The sequence below is a fragment of the Pogonomyrmex barbatus genome, unplaced genomic scaffold (genome assembly GCF_055798465.1).
Source record: "Pogonomyrmex barbatus isolate J1 unplaced genomic scaffold, ASM5579846v1 scaffold2, whole genome shotgun sequence".
NCBI classification, from domain to species: Eukaryota; Metazoa; Arthropoda; class Insecta; order Hymenoptera; family Formicidae; genus Pogonomyrmex; species Pogonomyrmex barbatus.
In genome coordinates this window covers 5,695,534-5,710,614 of record NW_028297116.1, presented here as the reverse complement: position 1 = coordinate 5,710,614, position 15,081 = coordinate 5,695,534, and the positions used below count along the sequence as shown (strand labels likewise).

Here is a 15,081-nt window from a genome sequence, read left to right as displayed (position 1 = left end):
CAAAGCTGTGTTTTTCTGCTTTAGGTTACGTTGATTGGTTAGTTCCGATCTACAATAGGTGATTTAAGCCTTAAGTCAAAAAATGGACGAATCATAGTCGAAGAATAGGAGAATAATCTACTATGATTGATCAATTTCTTATGGCTTAAGACTTAAATCACCTATTGTAGATCGAGACTTATAAGATAAGAAATTTTTCGAGATCTAAACACTTCAATAGTAGAATCAATCAACACGTTTAAAAAATTATCGACAAAATCGTCTTAAAATCACATTTCAACTAATAAGAAAATTGTAAGCTTATTTAAGATGATCTTAAATATAAAAACTGATTATGAATATTGGCCTAAAGCTTTGTGTCCATGAGGCTAGAAATTGATCCGAGATCTTGGAGGAAAGAAAAATTGGTCAATCGCAATGGCTATTTCGATTAATTGATTAATTTTTTCTTCATCCAAGATCTCAGATCAATTTCTAGACACAAAGATTTATAGGCATCTTTATCGATAAAAGAGAATTCAGGCTATGAGCCAAAAGATCGAGAGTATGATTTATTTCGTGTTTTGAAGATTTTTTGATTGATTAATTCGTAAAATTCTTTGTTCTAATCAATCAAACGCTTTAAAGTATCAAGTGGACCGTATCCCAAAATACTCAAATACAAAAAAGTGCAAATGAAACGAACAGACTTAAAATTTTGGAAAAGATTTCTCGCTCGGCCAATCCGCGTTCAACAAGTACGACATTCCGATTCAGGTGCATTCAGGTGCACCGTATCTACCCGGAAAACTCGTGAATTTCCCGTATCGATTAGTCCTACAAATCCTCTGTCGAGAGTTATTCAGATTCGATTGAAGCTCAAACGTGGAAGATTTACTTGAATGACAGATTAATGACGATCGTTTTCTCGTGCTTGTGTCGCCTGCGTCTGGATGCTCAGATGTCGTGATGATGCTCGTGACGTAATTGAATTAACACCCGCGGTGGAGCATATCAGGCCAGAAGTTCAGGGGCCGTCGATTCGAGCGATTTATTTACCATTTTGTCCCGTCACTGTGATCGCGCGTGTCAGATCCTGGTGAGACTCGTTGAAGACTCACTGCGACAACGGACGCGATGGACAGCAACAAAGATGAGGCGGAGCGATGCATGGAGTTTGCGGAGCGATTTATGCGCGAGAGAAAGTACGAAGAGGCTGAAAAATTCGCGCGCAAAGCTCAGAAGCTTTACCCAACAAAGAAGGCTGAGGGTAAGTAATCCAACTATGTACGACATCTACTCCATTTTCATCAATATAGATTAACTTTGAACTCAATTCAATTTATTCTTTTTATCTTCTAATTCTAGAATTACATAAAAATAGAAAGTGTATTTAAAATCAAAATTAATCTACATTGGAAATGGAATATCATGCAATTCTTTGCGCAATATGATCACATGATGTCGACAATCTTTGTATTTTATACACTATTATGTGCATTTTATGTCACATGGCAAATTATGTTTTGTTTTTTTTTGTTTTTTTTTTTTTTAGTGCAGAATAAAGCTTTAATTTTATCTTTTGGAAAGCACCTATACATATATTGCACATTCTTCTTTTTGTTTAGAGTAATGACATAATGATTACAGGAATCAAATAATTGTATTTATAGAATTGTTAGCGGAAGTGACAATACTTTCCAAGCAGAGCCAGAAACCTGAGCCAACTGAGCCTAACGTCAGAAAGCGGCAAAATATATCCAAAGATGGAATACATTCACAAAGTAGTTCTGAATATACAAAAGAACAATTGGAACATGTGAAGAGGTATATCTAGATTGTTTCGATTAGAGAACAGCAATTGCAATATTTGTGAAATATAATAATATTTATTTAAATATATATAATATTGTTATTATGTTTAATTCAGATTTCTCTTATCAATTATTTTGTATAAATAAGCTTTTTTTCAAAAATATCAATTATTACAGGATAAAAAAATGCAAGGATTATTATGAAATCTTAGGAGTCAGCAAAGATGCTACAGACAGTGATATTAAGAAATCTTATAAAAAATTAGCGCTTCAGTTACATCCTGATAAAAACAAGGCACCCGGCGCTGCTGAAGCTTTTAAAGGTAAGATAAAGTGATAAAAAAAAAGCAAACGTGAAGTTATAAATGTACTCATAAAAAATCTGATTATTCTTACAGCTATTGGTAATGCAGTTGCTATCCTTACTGATCCAGAAAAACGGAAACAATATGATACATACGGTCCTGAAGAAGAACGTATGCAGAATGCACACGGTCGTCAAGGCCACACACATTACAGCTATACTCGTGGATTCGAAGGTAAGAGATGTGTACCAATTGAATTGAAGATCATTGTGAAGATTATTTATATGCATGCATTTAAAAATAATCTGGAATACCTTTCTTTAGCCGACATCACAGCTGAAGAATTATTTAACATGTTCTTCGGTGTCGGTTTCCCACAACAAGAATTCTACATGCGTCGGCAAGGTGGAAGATGGATGCGACAACAAGATGCACAAGCGCAACATGCTCATTCTCAAGTAAATCAAAATAGCATTTATATTGTCAGCAGAATTTTATAGTGCTGCTCTTTTATTTATTTTTTTTATCATGACAATGTTTTTTAGCAAGCCAATGGATATACTACATTTCTTCAGATGTTACCAGTTCTATTACTAATATTGTTAACTATGATGAGCAGTTTCTTTATATCTGATCCAGTATATAGCCTACATTCAAATTCGTAAGTATAATTAACAAATAACCAATCAAAATGAATCAGTAGAGATCTTTATGATATATGTAATGAGAGTTTTTTTTTTATTTGTATAGGAAATATTCCGTGGCTAGAACAACTCAAGTCTTGAAAGTGCCATATTATGTTAAGGAGAATTTTCATAGCGAATATCAAGGCAGTTTACGTAGGCTAGAAATTTCAATTGAAGAAGAGTACGTGAATAACTTGCGACAAACTTGTGCCAGAGAAAAGAATTATAGTATGTATTTACTTTCCTTTTTCCAAATATATTCAATATATTTTTCAATCAATATGTTACTATAACATATATACTGTATCTTCTAAACTTTTTAATATTTTCTAACGTATAGGAGAAGGTATAATGTGGAAAGCCCGTAACTTAGGAGATCAAGATCTATTTTTGAAAGCTAAAAATCTCGAAACACCTTCGTGTAGAAGACTGCAAGAGCTGCAAGCTTAACAGAACATGTAAACTAAAAATAGAAGTTTTGTGTGCTATAGATAAATGTATATTTACACATATATAATTATATCTTTGGGTGTATAATGAGAACTTGGCATATAAAGCGCAATTATACATAAAACGTCTTTATACACTCAGACTGAATCAAATTTCAAAATCCACAAGAGAAACACTATGTATTTAAATTAATCTAGCCATTTGTTCCATGCAAATTTTAAATTGCATGATGAATGTTTACTATGCAGAATGAATGAATTTTATTTATTCGACTTGTGTAAGAAAATTTCTTTTTGTTTTTATTTATCATCATATCATATAAATTCCTTAAATTCAAAATATAATAGTTATAAACATGTTTACAAAATTATTAAAAATTCTATCAAAAAAGACTAATATCTCTCTAATATGTTGTACGTGTGATTGCTACTTCAGTTTTCCAAACAAATTAGTATTGTGAAATACCATTAGAACAGTCTATTTATTTCGAATACTCAATTATTTGTAACAAGTAAAATGAAAGCCTAGCACTTGTATGTAAGATTACATAGGTACCATAGTTGAGATAAAATATCATGCGTATTTATACATAATTTCATAGACGTGCGGGTCCAATTTATTTCGTAATACTGCTTTTTCTAATTGCAATTAAAAAATTGAATCTAGTAATGATGATTGTATTTTCCACTCGGAATGTTATTGCACAGCTGACTGTTAATGTATACGCTTTTTTAGCAACTTTTGAAGATATATATATTTGTAATTATGTGTATAGCTTAGTGAAAAAGAAGAAAATTTGAAGAATATATCTAAATAATTTTAATTTTTAATTATTTAATAATTTCTTCAAAGTTATTTTATTGTTTCAGTATTAAATTTTATCTATTCTTCATTACAAACATATGTGAAATGCAAGTAACATTTGAAAAATGAAAATCAATACAAACGTGTATTATGCTGAATCGCTTCTCGTTTAAAAATTATTTATTTTAATATTTCTTTTATCGATCTTATGATTGCAGAAAATTGATATAGAGCATATTGACATAAAGTTGTTGACAATCTATATTGAATTTACTATAATTTTAGTATTCAAAGTAAAAAATTCAGTATTTGTTTTTAGCAGATCATAACATAGATATATTTCTAGAGTTGTTAAAAGAATTTCTGGATATTTGTGTAAATGTTTATATAATATGTATTTAAATATATATTTTTTATTTTAATTTATATCTAATTAAATACATATACAAAAATCTTTGATGTTGGAATATTTAATTGATTTTTGTGAAATTATTGGGAAAGAAATTAAGTCATATAGAGATAAAATAATATGAGAAATGATTAATATATTTGTTACACATTATAAAACACAGTTGAAATGTATTGCGAATTGAATTGTAATTAAACTAAAGAATTTTAAATGTATTTATGCTATGTTAAGAATAATCATACACTTCTGTTGTGAGATAACATATAATATATTGTTTGTTTTAAAATATAATTATAAATTGTGCAATTTGTTGTATAAATGTTTACATTTATTTATTATCATATAATATTTTAGCACAGACATATTTATGTTAAATATAAATTATGTTTAAAAATTTTTTATATATGGATATCCTTTTTTGTCTTGTTCGTTAATAAGATATTTAATGATCATATTAATTGATATATAATTATTGATATATAGTATTATTGCTTATAATTAAAATATATAAGCAATAATATATTTCATTTATTTCTTACATATATTTTGAACATAAAATTATACATATATTAAATATTATATATCCTGCATATCCTATGTGAATTATACTATTTAATATATATATATATATATATATATATATATATATATATATATATATATTCCATATTTTATATTTTCAGAATGTATACAACAAAGTGAAACAATCTAGATAACAAAATCGATATTTATATATAAATTTATTATAATTATATCTAACAAAACATATACATATAATTATAATATAATATAAATGAAATATTGTGTAATATAATACTCTATAATTTTTCATTAGTTTTTACATCACTTGTAAGATATGGCTATTTACATTGTCATTATAAATAATTTATTTATTATTTATTGATTAAAAATATAAAGGAGGAAAATAAAAATTCTATTAGATTAATATATATTTTATGTATTTTATGTTATATATATATCACCAATTTTTTAAATCATCTGAGGTGAGATAGGTGTTGGAGGAAAAGAGAGTGAGAAACTTGAGTGCAAAAAGTGTAACCATGTGTGAATGTGCTGCATATGTTTTTTTGTTAGAAATCAGCCGTAATATGAAATTACATCAATGAGTTTTACATAGAAAAAAATAATTACTTAAAATGATTTACAAGGGATCACTAAATTATTTGAAATGCCTTTAAATAGTTTTTAAAATTTTGAATATTATAACATATAAAAAAGATTTTTCATATTTGTAACTTCGTCACATATTTATATGTCTATGGATGCTTTTCTAGCTTTTCATTGGTTGATTGAAGACCAATCAGAACGCCGATTGATATATAGTTATATCAAAGGAGCACTATATCATCACACCCCTATGGCAAACTGTAAACAAAGATATTATTCGACTTTGTATGCTATATAATTTTCTACGATGTGCAATCACGATTGAATTAGATATAAGGGTATAAGTGCGACGTTCTTTAAATCTTGAATCCTCTGAGAGAACGATCAGGGAATCTTGACATAAAAATTATTCAATCTTACAAACATGGTAAGTGGGCGATCGCGAGTTATCTCTAATCAAATATCTGTATCTCGAAGAGAAATGGCGATGTAATTAAATATATTACTAACACATAAAATATATACGCATATAACATTGTTCGAATATTGTCTTTGGGTATGCACATAATGAAAATAAGAATTGTAACATGTGTGACATCTGGAGTAACAATGACGTTTGAGAATTAGGTCATCAATATGATCATTTTAAGTTTCAAGTCTTTATGATATTCCTTTTGTAACATTATTGCAGGATGATGATGATCATTATCAAAGTGGTTATGATGATCATTATCAAAGTGGATCTTTTCCAAAAGATTTTGGATATGCACCATTTGATGGAGACACTGAGGGATCTATGGATCCACTAGCTGGAGAACAAAAGCCTAGAATACTTCTGATGGGTCTTAGACGGTAAGAATGCTCTTTGTAGCATAAATAATTTTTCGAGTCAATGATTATTTCTTGACACTTTTTTTCTTTCACTTTTTAGTAGTGGCAAGTCATCAATACAAAAAGTGGTTTTTCATAAGATGTCACCCAATGAGACACTATTCTTAGAAAGTACAAATAAAATAATTAAAGATGATATTAGTAATTCCAGCTTTGTACAATTTCAAATATGGGATTTTCCTGGACAAATTGACTTCTTTGATCCTACATTTGACAGTGACATGATATTTGGTGGTTGTGGTGCACTGGTATTTGTGATAGATGCACAAGATGATTACATGGAGGCACTCAATAAACTTCATGGAACAGTCACAAAAGCAAATAAGGTCAATCAAGCTATTAAGTTTGAAGTTTTTATCCATAAGGTAGATGGATTGTCAGACGACTGTAAAATGGAAACTCAAAGAGATATACATACAAGAGCTAATGACGATTTAGCGGACGCTGGTAAAGATTTGGAGATGAAAATCTAAGGAAACAAATTTCTCTTTCTCTTAGTCATTTTACATTTTTCTTCCAGGATGCGACCAAATACACTTAAGTTTTCATTTGACTTCAATCTATGATCATAGTATATTTGAAGCATTTAGCAAAGTTGTTCAGAAGTTAATACCACAGCTGCCTACATTAGAAAATTTACTCAATATACTCATATCGGTAATAAAAATTAAAAAAAACTTATTTTTTTTCTTTGCAATGATAATAGACATTCTAGAATATTGTTTACAACAATTGTATTCCACAGAATTCAGCAATTGAGAAGGCATTCCTATTTGATGTTGTTTCAAAAATATATATAGCAACGGATAGCTCACCTGTTGATATGCAAAGTTATGAACTATGTTGTGATATGATCGATGTTGTTATTGACGTTTCTTGCATATATGGGTAAATAATCATATTTTGATTGCACACATATTTTTAATAAATATTGCTTGTATTTTCTTTCATATTCATATTCATTCCAGATTGAGAGAGGATTTAGAAGCTGCCGCGTTCGACAACCAAAGCTCCAGTTTAATCAAATTAAATAACGGTACGATCTTGTATTTGCGTGAAGTAAATAAATTCTTAGCATTGGTTTGCATCTTACGAGAGGATAACTTTGATAGACAAGGTGAAAATTATTATTTTAATATCACATATTTAAAACGATTTTTTCACATAACAGTGTAATAATGAGATAATGTAGATTAGATTATTATTTTTATTTGTCTTTCTAATTTATAGGTGTGATCGATTATAATTTTCTCTGTTTCCGCAAAGCGATACAGCAAGTATTCGAATTGCGAAACAAAGCATTAGCTGCGACAAATGCAAATAATCATTCATCTTCCCCAGTTAGTACGAATGAAACATCGAATGCTCCAACAGTATCACAAACTGGAACTATTGGACAAAATGGTACCATTGTGATAGCGCAAAGTTAATTTTTGTGTGCAGTCTGTATAGAATTTACTGGGTGAATGTAATATAAAAGATCTTAATATTAATTTTATTATTACTTATTTGGAAATCTTTTTTGCAAATATGTCTCAAGAACATTCTTTTTTTCCTTCTCTATATTATACATTTTATAATATATTATTAAACACACAAAAATATATCTTTTATATAAAGAATAACTTTTATATACGTTAATTATAATCTTGTTACCAAACACGAACGCGTATATATAAAATGATTTCATATTTTTAAATTGTAATCTCAAATTACGATAACGTAATTCATATTTGTTACATAGAAAATTGGAATGCATGTGTTATCAGCTATTGCTTTCCTTATGTATTTTGATTAAATATATGGCAGTATATACATATATGTATGTGTGTGCTTATGTTTATAGAATATATCTTTATTTTTATACATATTATCTTGAGATATTTCTTACAATGTTACGAATTCGCGACATCTTTCATCTCATCATGTAACGTATATAATAATGAATTTAAAGTAAAATATTGTTTCTTACATCGATACCAGCGTATATAAGAAAATGTTTGCTCATATTCATTCAAGGATATTTCAAGAGACAACAAGGATTCTAGACTAAAATTTTGAATTAATAGTTATAAATATTTATACATCAATTATGTTTTTTACCTCAATTTCCAAGATCTTCCATTAATTAATTTGGGGACTGGTAGAAGAATGCCTGAGGGTGGTAAACTCTGATGTGCAATTTCCATTAATAAGGTTCGATTAAGATCAGTAATAAATTTAATGAATTTATTATTATCTTTAAACGACTTGTCACCAATGCAGGCTGTAGACGCTGGCATCAATTTGTCTGGAAGGGATTAGGGAAATAGGAAGTTGACATCTTGGATAGTTATACTGATAATCATTCAGGAAAATGATCAGTTTAATTTTATATACAGTTTTTATTCTAAAAAAAATAAAGTAACATATTTTTCTTTCGATTTTATATATAACAAAACAATTATTTAAAAAATAAATATATAATATTCTATGTTGTAAATATTACAGATCTTTGCGTAACAAATTTACATCTAAAAAATAATTAGTCTAAAAAATTAATATTAAATATTAGCGAAAAGTGATAATCCATCGATCTAATGGAATAACAGCTAAATACTACACATATAATTATTGTAGTATAAAGCATAATTGATATAAATATGAAATGGAATTGATATGTTGTTAATCTCAAATGGAAAAATCAGGGTATACACTGGTTGTTAAATCGGCACATATTGACACTATAAAATTAAGTACATGGCATACTGCAATTAAAGGCTGAACTTAAGGCAGTCACTGTAAATAAAGCAAGGGAAGAATGTTATATGAGAAGCGATATTGTTAATTATCATGCAATAATGAATTTATCTTTTTTGACATCTATGAGTTAATATTTCCCGAGTATATGATATATATTCAAAAAATTGACAAATCGGTGCATATTGATCATTGCATTATATATCTTTGAATGATTGATTAAAAAAAATAACAATATAATCTTTTTGTCTTTAACATTATAACTGGTTTTGATAATATTTATCAATGATCGCTTGAACTGTAAAATCGTGGATAACTATATTGAAATACATCAAGAACTGCTAATAAGTTATAAAACTTACAATAATCTGCATCCTTATGTTGTACAGCATTGTGCAACGCTAAAGCAAGATATGTATGATACTTTATGTAACTTTGTTCCATTACATCCAACTCTGTAGCAGCTAACAATAACTTTTTGCGTGACCATCGGTCTCGTATGTGAACACACATTTCAATCATCTGAAACATAACATTAGAACGATCAATATTTTCTATATAAATATTTTCTATATATATTTATACTTTCTATATAAATTAAATAAGTAAATTTTATATAAATTTGTTTTATCATATAATCGCGCAATACATACATTATTTATAGTTGCCATTAAATCTTCAAACTCCTCTGTCAATAAGCAATGCTTGTGAATTTTGTCCAAATATTCATTATGTACTGTAAAGTGGTGTTTGTTATATACGTTATGTTTGTTAAATTATTATATTATTAAAACTATCACATATCCATGTTTTTCTTAGAAAAAAAATTTTTATCTTACAGCTACATTAATAAAATTTTTCTATCTGTTCAGATAATTTATCTACTATATTACCTGATATAATAGTATCGAGACTATCTGCCTGAGATAGAATTTTCTCCAGTACAAAACCTAGGCTCTGTAATACTTGACCAGACAAGTATGTATGTATAGATCCTATAGCATGTAACAACCAAAATTTCAAACTTTCAAGGCGTCTTATGTGAAATTGTGCCACTCTATCTTTTATATACATCAATTTAGAATCCTCTAGATCTAAAAAAAAAAATAATGAAATAATATAAATATCCTCAAAATATTGTACCTTAAACCAAATTTGTTATTTACCATAAAATTTTAAATTATTTAATGTCCATAATGCCCATTTTAATTTTAATTGAAATCTAAATATCTCATTGTATTTTTCCAAGACTTTTTTAGTCAACACTATACTTATAGGCCATTCTACTGTATAATGCAATGTTACATTATTTATAGCTTGTAATACTTGATGAGTATTAATATTGCCATGAACTGTAATTGACCAGCGTGAACTTGAATCTGGCCAATATTGAAAAAGTATCTCTTCAAGAATACACGATAAAAAATATGAATTAGCCCACATTTGGTTATTTTCAATCTAAAATAAATAATTGTGTTACATTAAATATAAAAGAATATTATTATATAATAGGCTAATATTTTTTTATTTACCTCGTAAAACAATACTTGATAAAATTTATTCATTACGTGTCCAGCTTCCATCATATAAACTTGTCTTAATAACTTTAAATGCGTCTGCAGCTTGTATTCTTCAATCATAATATTTTTCACTAACTTGCTGGCGTTATTATAGCGTAAAATTAAAATCTCAGACAATGTATTCTTCAAAATGTTTTTCATCGGCAAGATGTACCTTATCTTTTGTAATCTACAAAAAAATGTATGTTATATATTATTCTATTGTGTAAATTATCTGATCTAATAACTTTATATAAATATATAGCTATATATACTCTTTATATAAGTTATGTATTTGGTTTTGCTTCCTTTTAGAGTTGTGCGTATTGCGCACAGGAGCATCTACTGTATCGTTTTTATATAATTCACATGGGATATAGTCTTCCATAGCTTTTATAAAAAATGGATTTGATGAATTCGATAATTGTTGTATTATATTCTTTTCAATATCAGCATCATATTCTTGCAATGATATTTTATCTATTTGCAACGCAGTATCTGTTTCTTCTATTGAAGGATTATATTTAGATATTTCCAATAATAATTTATTTTGTAATTCAGTGTTTAATGAAATCCTTATGTCTGTAATAAATTATGATAAAATATATAAGTTTACAACATAAAATTAATATAAAGTAAAGATATCTGTATAATATCATATTCAGAGACCATTATTCTCCATTCTTACCATTATTGTCCATTCTCCATATATCAGCAATTCGATCTAAAGAGACAAGTAATTCAATACTGTGACCTATATGTTGCACTTTTTGCAATAAGAATTGCATAATTGGATCTGTCAAGCAAATATCAAACAATCGAACTCTAAATTTTTCAATTTGTTCATTATTTTCATCCTCCATAGCCCTAATAACAATAAATTTTTAATATAAATGTATATAATTAATTTAATTCGAATTTTTAATTGTTCACACACACACACACACACACACACACACACACACACGCACGCACGCACGCACGCATACGCATATGCACAGATATTTGTACCTTACAATCATAAATTCATCTCGCCAATCCTCTAATCGTCCTTCACTTAGCCATGTATCAATTATGTTAAGGTAAATAGTAAGACTACATAAATACAAATTTGTACAAATATTTGTCCTTTCTCGGCTATAAGAATTTTGCATTTCATAATATAAAGATGATAATAGTCGAGATGCACATTTCCAATTAGGGTTAACTTTCCAATCGGTTACAACATTTTGATGTATATCATAAAGTATTTTTATAGTATTTAAATATTTTTTCAGATTAGCTGATAAAGATAATAATGTATTGCATTTTTCTGGAATATACAAATATATTAATAAATAAATAAATATATAATAAAATTATAATAGCAACGAATTAATGCAATGTGCGATCTTACCTTGTTTCATTACATTCTTTTCCATTTTAATTACTTCGGTCTTAAACTCAAACAAGAATTGTTTTAATGCAGCATTATATGCTTCATAAGTAAAAGGAGGACTTTGAAGTTCTGATTCTTGATTATAAATAGGTTGCAAATCAGTTCCAAACTTTTCAATATCACGTATCATTGAAAAATATTCACAAAATGGTGACAGGCTACTTTTAAAGGCAGTCTGAAAAATTATATATATATATATATATATTTCAGATATAATAAAATAATTCTATGTAATATTATATATAAAAGATTATACAAAAAAATTTTTAAATAATAAAAATTAATTGTGTGACTATACGTACAGTAGTTAAACTTGGTATAGATATACCGGAACATACTGAGAATTTAGAATCACTTTCCTGCTGAAATATCACCATTGGCGTTTGAACATAAAACATCCATAACAATTCTCTACACACTTGATATTCACTGAGAGTAGCTATTTTGTTTATTGAAGCTGACAAATTTATTTCATGCCTGTAAGCATATTTATCATGTATATAATTATCATTTTTTATTATGAAATAATTTAATTAAAAAAGAAAATACCAAATATCACATATATCAGTATTACAAGATCTTTTGACAATAGGATATTTTTGACATTTTAGATTGTTCCACCAATCAGTCTGGACATTTGATAAGAGCCACTTTCTAGATTCAAGATTTTGTACTAATGCTAGAGAGAATTTATCTGTTGTATCAGAAATTTTTAGAGGCTGTACAATATCTAATTGATCACATATCTGTACTGGTAAAGAAATATCATTTTCATCAGTCCCTTCGTCTTCTGTTAAATCAGACCATTCCTACAATATAAAAATTAGAAACTTTCTAAATGATAATTTTATAAAATATTGTATAAATACCTACACTTTCATTATCATCACTTTTATAATCAGAAAAGAAATTCTCCTGACCCTCTCTTAGATACTGCACCCAATCTATCTCTTCAGTAACACTATCTTCATTTCCAGTGGCTGCATTAAAACTGTGTTCTCCACGTGTGAGTTTCAAGCTATCTAAATTAGATTTATGAGTTTCAGTGGATAGATTCAATAAAAATGTTAACAAATACCACTGCAAATCATATTGAGGATGCTGTTCAAAATCAAAGCTTGATAGAAAGGAATTGACCAGTTCCTCAAACTTTTTAGCAACTTCATATTTTCCATGAATTGAAAATTTGGTAATCACTGCATTTATTGCTTCCTTAGTTGCATGACTATCAATAGATAGGTATCGATGATGTTTGATATTTGACAAACAAAACCGCTCACATATTCGAAAACCTTCTTCACTTTCCTGAATATAAATTTATAATTTGTAAAATATCATTGTTCTCTTATTCATATGATTTGATTACATACCTCAAATGATGTAAGCGCTGTTATAAGTCGTTTTAAATCATTATGAATGTCATTTAATACTCGAGTACTCATTTTTGTTTTGCATCAGTCATTAAGTAAGTAATACAGGATTTTATTAACGTATGCACTATAAATTTCATATGTACATATCATATAACATCATAATCTTCCAAATATCCTTTTAATTAAAAAAAATATAATAAAAGCAAAAGCTTTTTTTAAAAATAACATGTTAAATAATGGAAGATATAACTATTAAATATTTAATTTAAAAAATTCTAAAAAGTTACATTTGGGTAAATATTTATTTCAAGTTTTCATTATAGAGTTTGATAATGGATCTCTTAATCTTAAAAAAATATTATCCTTCATACTTAATTACTTCTTTACAATGCCAACTAATAGTTATTAATTCTTAATATTATTTATTTTTACACAAAAAGGTGTCGAATAAAAATATCATCAAAATACAAAGAAAGAACCTAATGAAATACTTACTTTGTATAAAAAAATCTAATGTTATTTACAAGATAGAATTGTCACGTTTCGGCATTATTTTGAAATTTTGTAAATCTTTTTCTTTTCCAATTTATCAGCACTGCATAATATCGATATATAAATAATACTGGAAGTTAATTGTGTAGCTTGAAACAAGATGAAAATTACAGAAGTAAGGAAATTTAAATGTATGAAAAATTACATTTAAATGTATGAAGGTGCAAATACTCTAAGTAAATTTCCTCCTAATTTCCACCTCGTTTCAAGATACACAATCAATCCCCTAAAAACACGCGCTGCCAATAATTCCCATACTACGAAAAGTAACTAGTCTTTAATTAGACTTTAAGTAACTAGACTTTTTTAATAGAATTTTATTTCAAAGCGCCTTTATGTCCATGAACGTGAATATAAACTATGTAATGTTCACAAATTTCTCAGTAGATAACGGATAATGGCCGGTGTTTATAGTCGATTAATAGGTGCAGTCCACTTGATGCTACTACACACTATACAATACTTCGAAGCATTTTTTGATTGGTCAATTTATAAAATTCTTTCTGATTGATTAATCAAACGTTTCGAAACTTTTGTAGAGCTAAGTAGACCGTAGCCTTTATTTTAAGACTGGTTAGTCGGTCCATAATAAGTATTTAATCTTTAAGCCATAAGAAATTGGCCAATCATAGTCGATTATTCTTTTCATATTCGATTATAATTGATTAATTTCTTACTTCTTAAAGCTTAAATCATCTATTAGTGTCGGTCCACAATAGGTGATTTAAGCTTTAAGAAGTAAGAAATTGACCAATTATAATCGAATATGAAAAGAATAATCGACTATAATTGGTCAATTTCTTACGACTTAAAGATTAAATACTTGTTGTGGACCGACACTTAAGATACTAATACAGCTCTGTGATTGGTTGATAATCTCTTAAGACAATATTTAAGTATCGATCCACAATAGGTGATTTAAGCTTTAAGAAGTAAGAAATTGGCCAATCATAA

The 15,081-nt window shown here is 27.8% G+C and overlaps 3 protein-coding genes across 5 annotated transcripts; 2 read left to right on the top strand and 1 right to left on the bottom strand.

The window, feature by feature from the left end:
- The first annotated feature begins 757 nt into the window (after window positions 1–757).
- On the top strand, window positions 758–4,753 carry LOC105424039 (dnaJ homolog subfamily B member 12). The gene is made up of 8 exons (XM_011634072.3): window positions 758–1,249; window positions 1,653–1,806; window positions 1,971–2,116; window positions 2,192–2,332; window positions 2,423–2,556; window positions 2,644–2,759; window positions 2,849–3,012; window positions 3,125–4,753. Exons 1-8 carry the CDS (start codon window positions 1,117–1,119, stop codon window positions 3,232–3,234), a joined length of 1,098 nt encoding a protein of 365 aa, XP_011632374.2. The 5' UTR covers window positions 758–1,116; the 3' UTR covers window positions 3,235–4,753.
- Window positions 4,754–5,791: 1,038 nt separating this feature from the next.
- Window positions 5,792–11,202, top strand: RagC-D (Ras-related GTP binding C/D). 2 transcript variants are annotated; one of them, XM_089077015.1, is made up of 7 exons: window positions 5,792–6,002; window positions 6,267–6,427; window positions 6,507–6,913; window positions 6,987–7,123; window positions 7,212–7,354; window positions 7,435–7,583; window positions 10,078–11,202. In XM_089077015.1, the coding sequence occupies exons 1-7, from the start codon at window positions 6,000–6,002 to the stop codon at window positions 10,128–10,130; spliced, it is 1,053 nt and encodes a 350-aa protein (XP_088933141.1). In that variant the 5' UTR covers window positions 5,792–5,999; the 3' UTR covers window positions 10,131–11,202. The 2 variants fall into 2 exon arrangements, with proteins under 2 accessions (XP_088933141.1, XP_011632375.2); XM_011634073.3 differs by lacking the exon at window positions 10,078–11,202 and adding an exon at window positions 7,697–8,285 and having other exon boundaries at window positions 5,793–6,002.
- On the bottom strand, window positions 8,831–14,367 carry Grip128 (gamma-tubulin complex component 5). Of its 2 annotated transcripts, XM_089077013.1 has the most exons (15): window positions 14,071–14,366; window positions 13,573–13,699; window positions 13,076–13,507; window positions 12,752–13,011; window positions 12,505–12,679; window positions 12,161–12,377; window positions 11,776–12,076; window positions 11,453–11,631; window positions 11,040–11,346; window positions 10,738–10,954; window positions 10,372–10,663; window positions 10,099–10,299; window positions 9,859–9,941; window positions 9,568–9,727; window positions 8,831–9,244 (listed from the first exon to the last, which is right to left on the bottom strand). In XM_089077013.1, exons 2-15 carry the CDS (start codon window positions 13,642–13,644, stop codon window positions 9,198–9,200), a joined length of 2,943 nt encoding a protein of 980 aa, XP_088933139.1. In that variant the 5' UTR covers window positions 13,645–13,699; window positions 14,071–14,366; the 3' UTR covers window positions 8,831–9,197. The 2 variants fall into 2 exon arrangements, with proteins under 2 accessions (XP_088933139.1, XP_088933138.1); XM_089077012.1 differs by having other exon boundaries at window positions 8,831–9,727; window positions 14,071–14,367.
- Between the last annotated feature and the right edge of the window lie 714 nt (window positions 14,368–15,081).

What these genes read in the sequence shown, in the direction of transcription:
- LOC105424039 (XM_011634072.3), top strand. Translation starts at nt 1,117, where the DNA reads ATGGACAGCAACAAAGATGAGGCGGAGCGATGCATGGAGTTTGCGGAG. An exon ending in CCCAACAAAGAAGGCTGAGG is followed by an intron (nt 1,250 to 1,652) that starts GTAAGTAATCCA and finishes TTGTATTTATAG; the next exon opens with AATTGTTAGCGGAAGTGACA. An exon ending in CTATACTCGTGGATTCGAAG is followed by an intron (nt 2,333 to 2,422) that starts GTAAGAGATGTG and finishes ACCTTTCTTTAG; the next exon opens with CCGACATCACAGCTGAAGAA.
- RagC-D (XM_011634073.3), top strand. An exon ending in TGACGATTTAGCGGACGCTG is followed by an intron (nt 6,914 to 6,986) that starts GTAAAGATTTGG and finishes TTTTTCTTCCAG; the next exon opens with GATGCGACCAAATACACTTA. An exon ending in GGATAACTTTGATAGACAAG is followed by an intron (nt 7,584 to 7,696) that starts GTGAAAATTATT and finishes TCTAATTTATAG; the next exon opens with GTGTGATCGATTATAATTTT.
- Grip128 (XM_089077012.1), bottom strand. Translation starts at nt 13,644, where the DNA reads ATGAGTACTCGAGTATTAAATGACATTCATAATGATTTAAAACGACTT. An exon ending in CTATACCAAGTTTAACTACT is followed by an intron (nt 12,378 to 12,504) that starts GTACGTATAGTC and finishes ATAATTTTTCAG; the next exon opens with ACTGCCTTTAAAAGTAGCCT. An exon ending in TAATGGCAACTATAAATAAT is followed by an intron (nt 9,728 to 9,858) that starts GTATGTATTGCG and finishes GTTATGTTTCAG; the next exon opens with ATGATTGAAATGTGTGTTCA.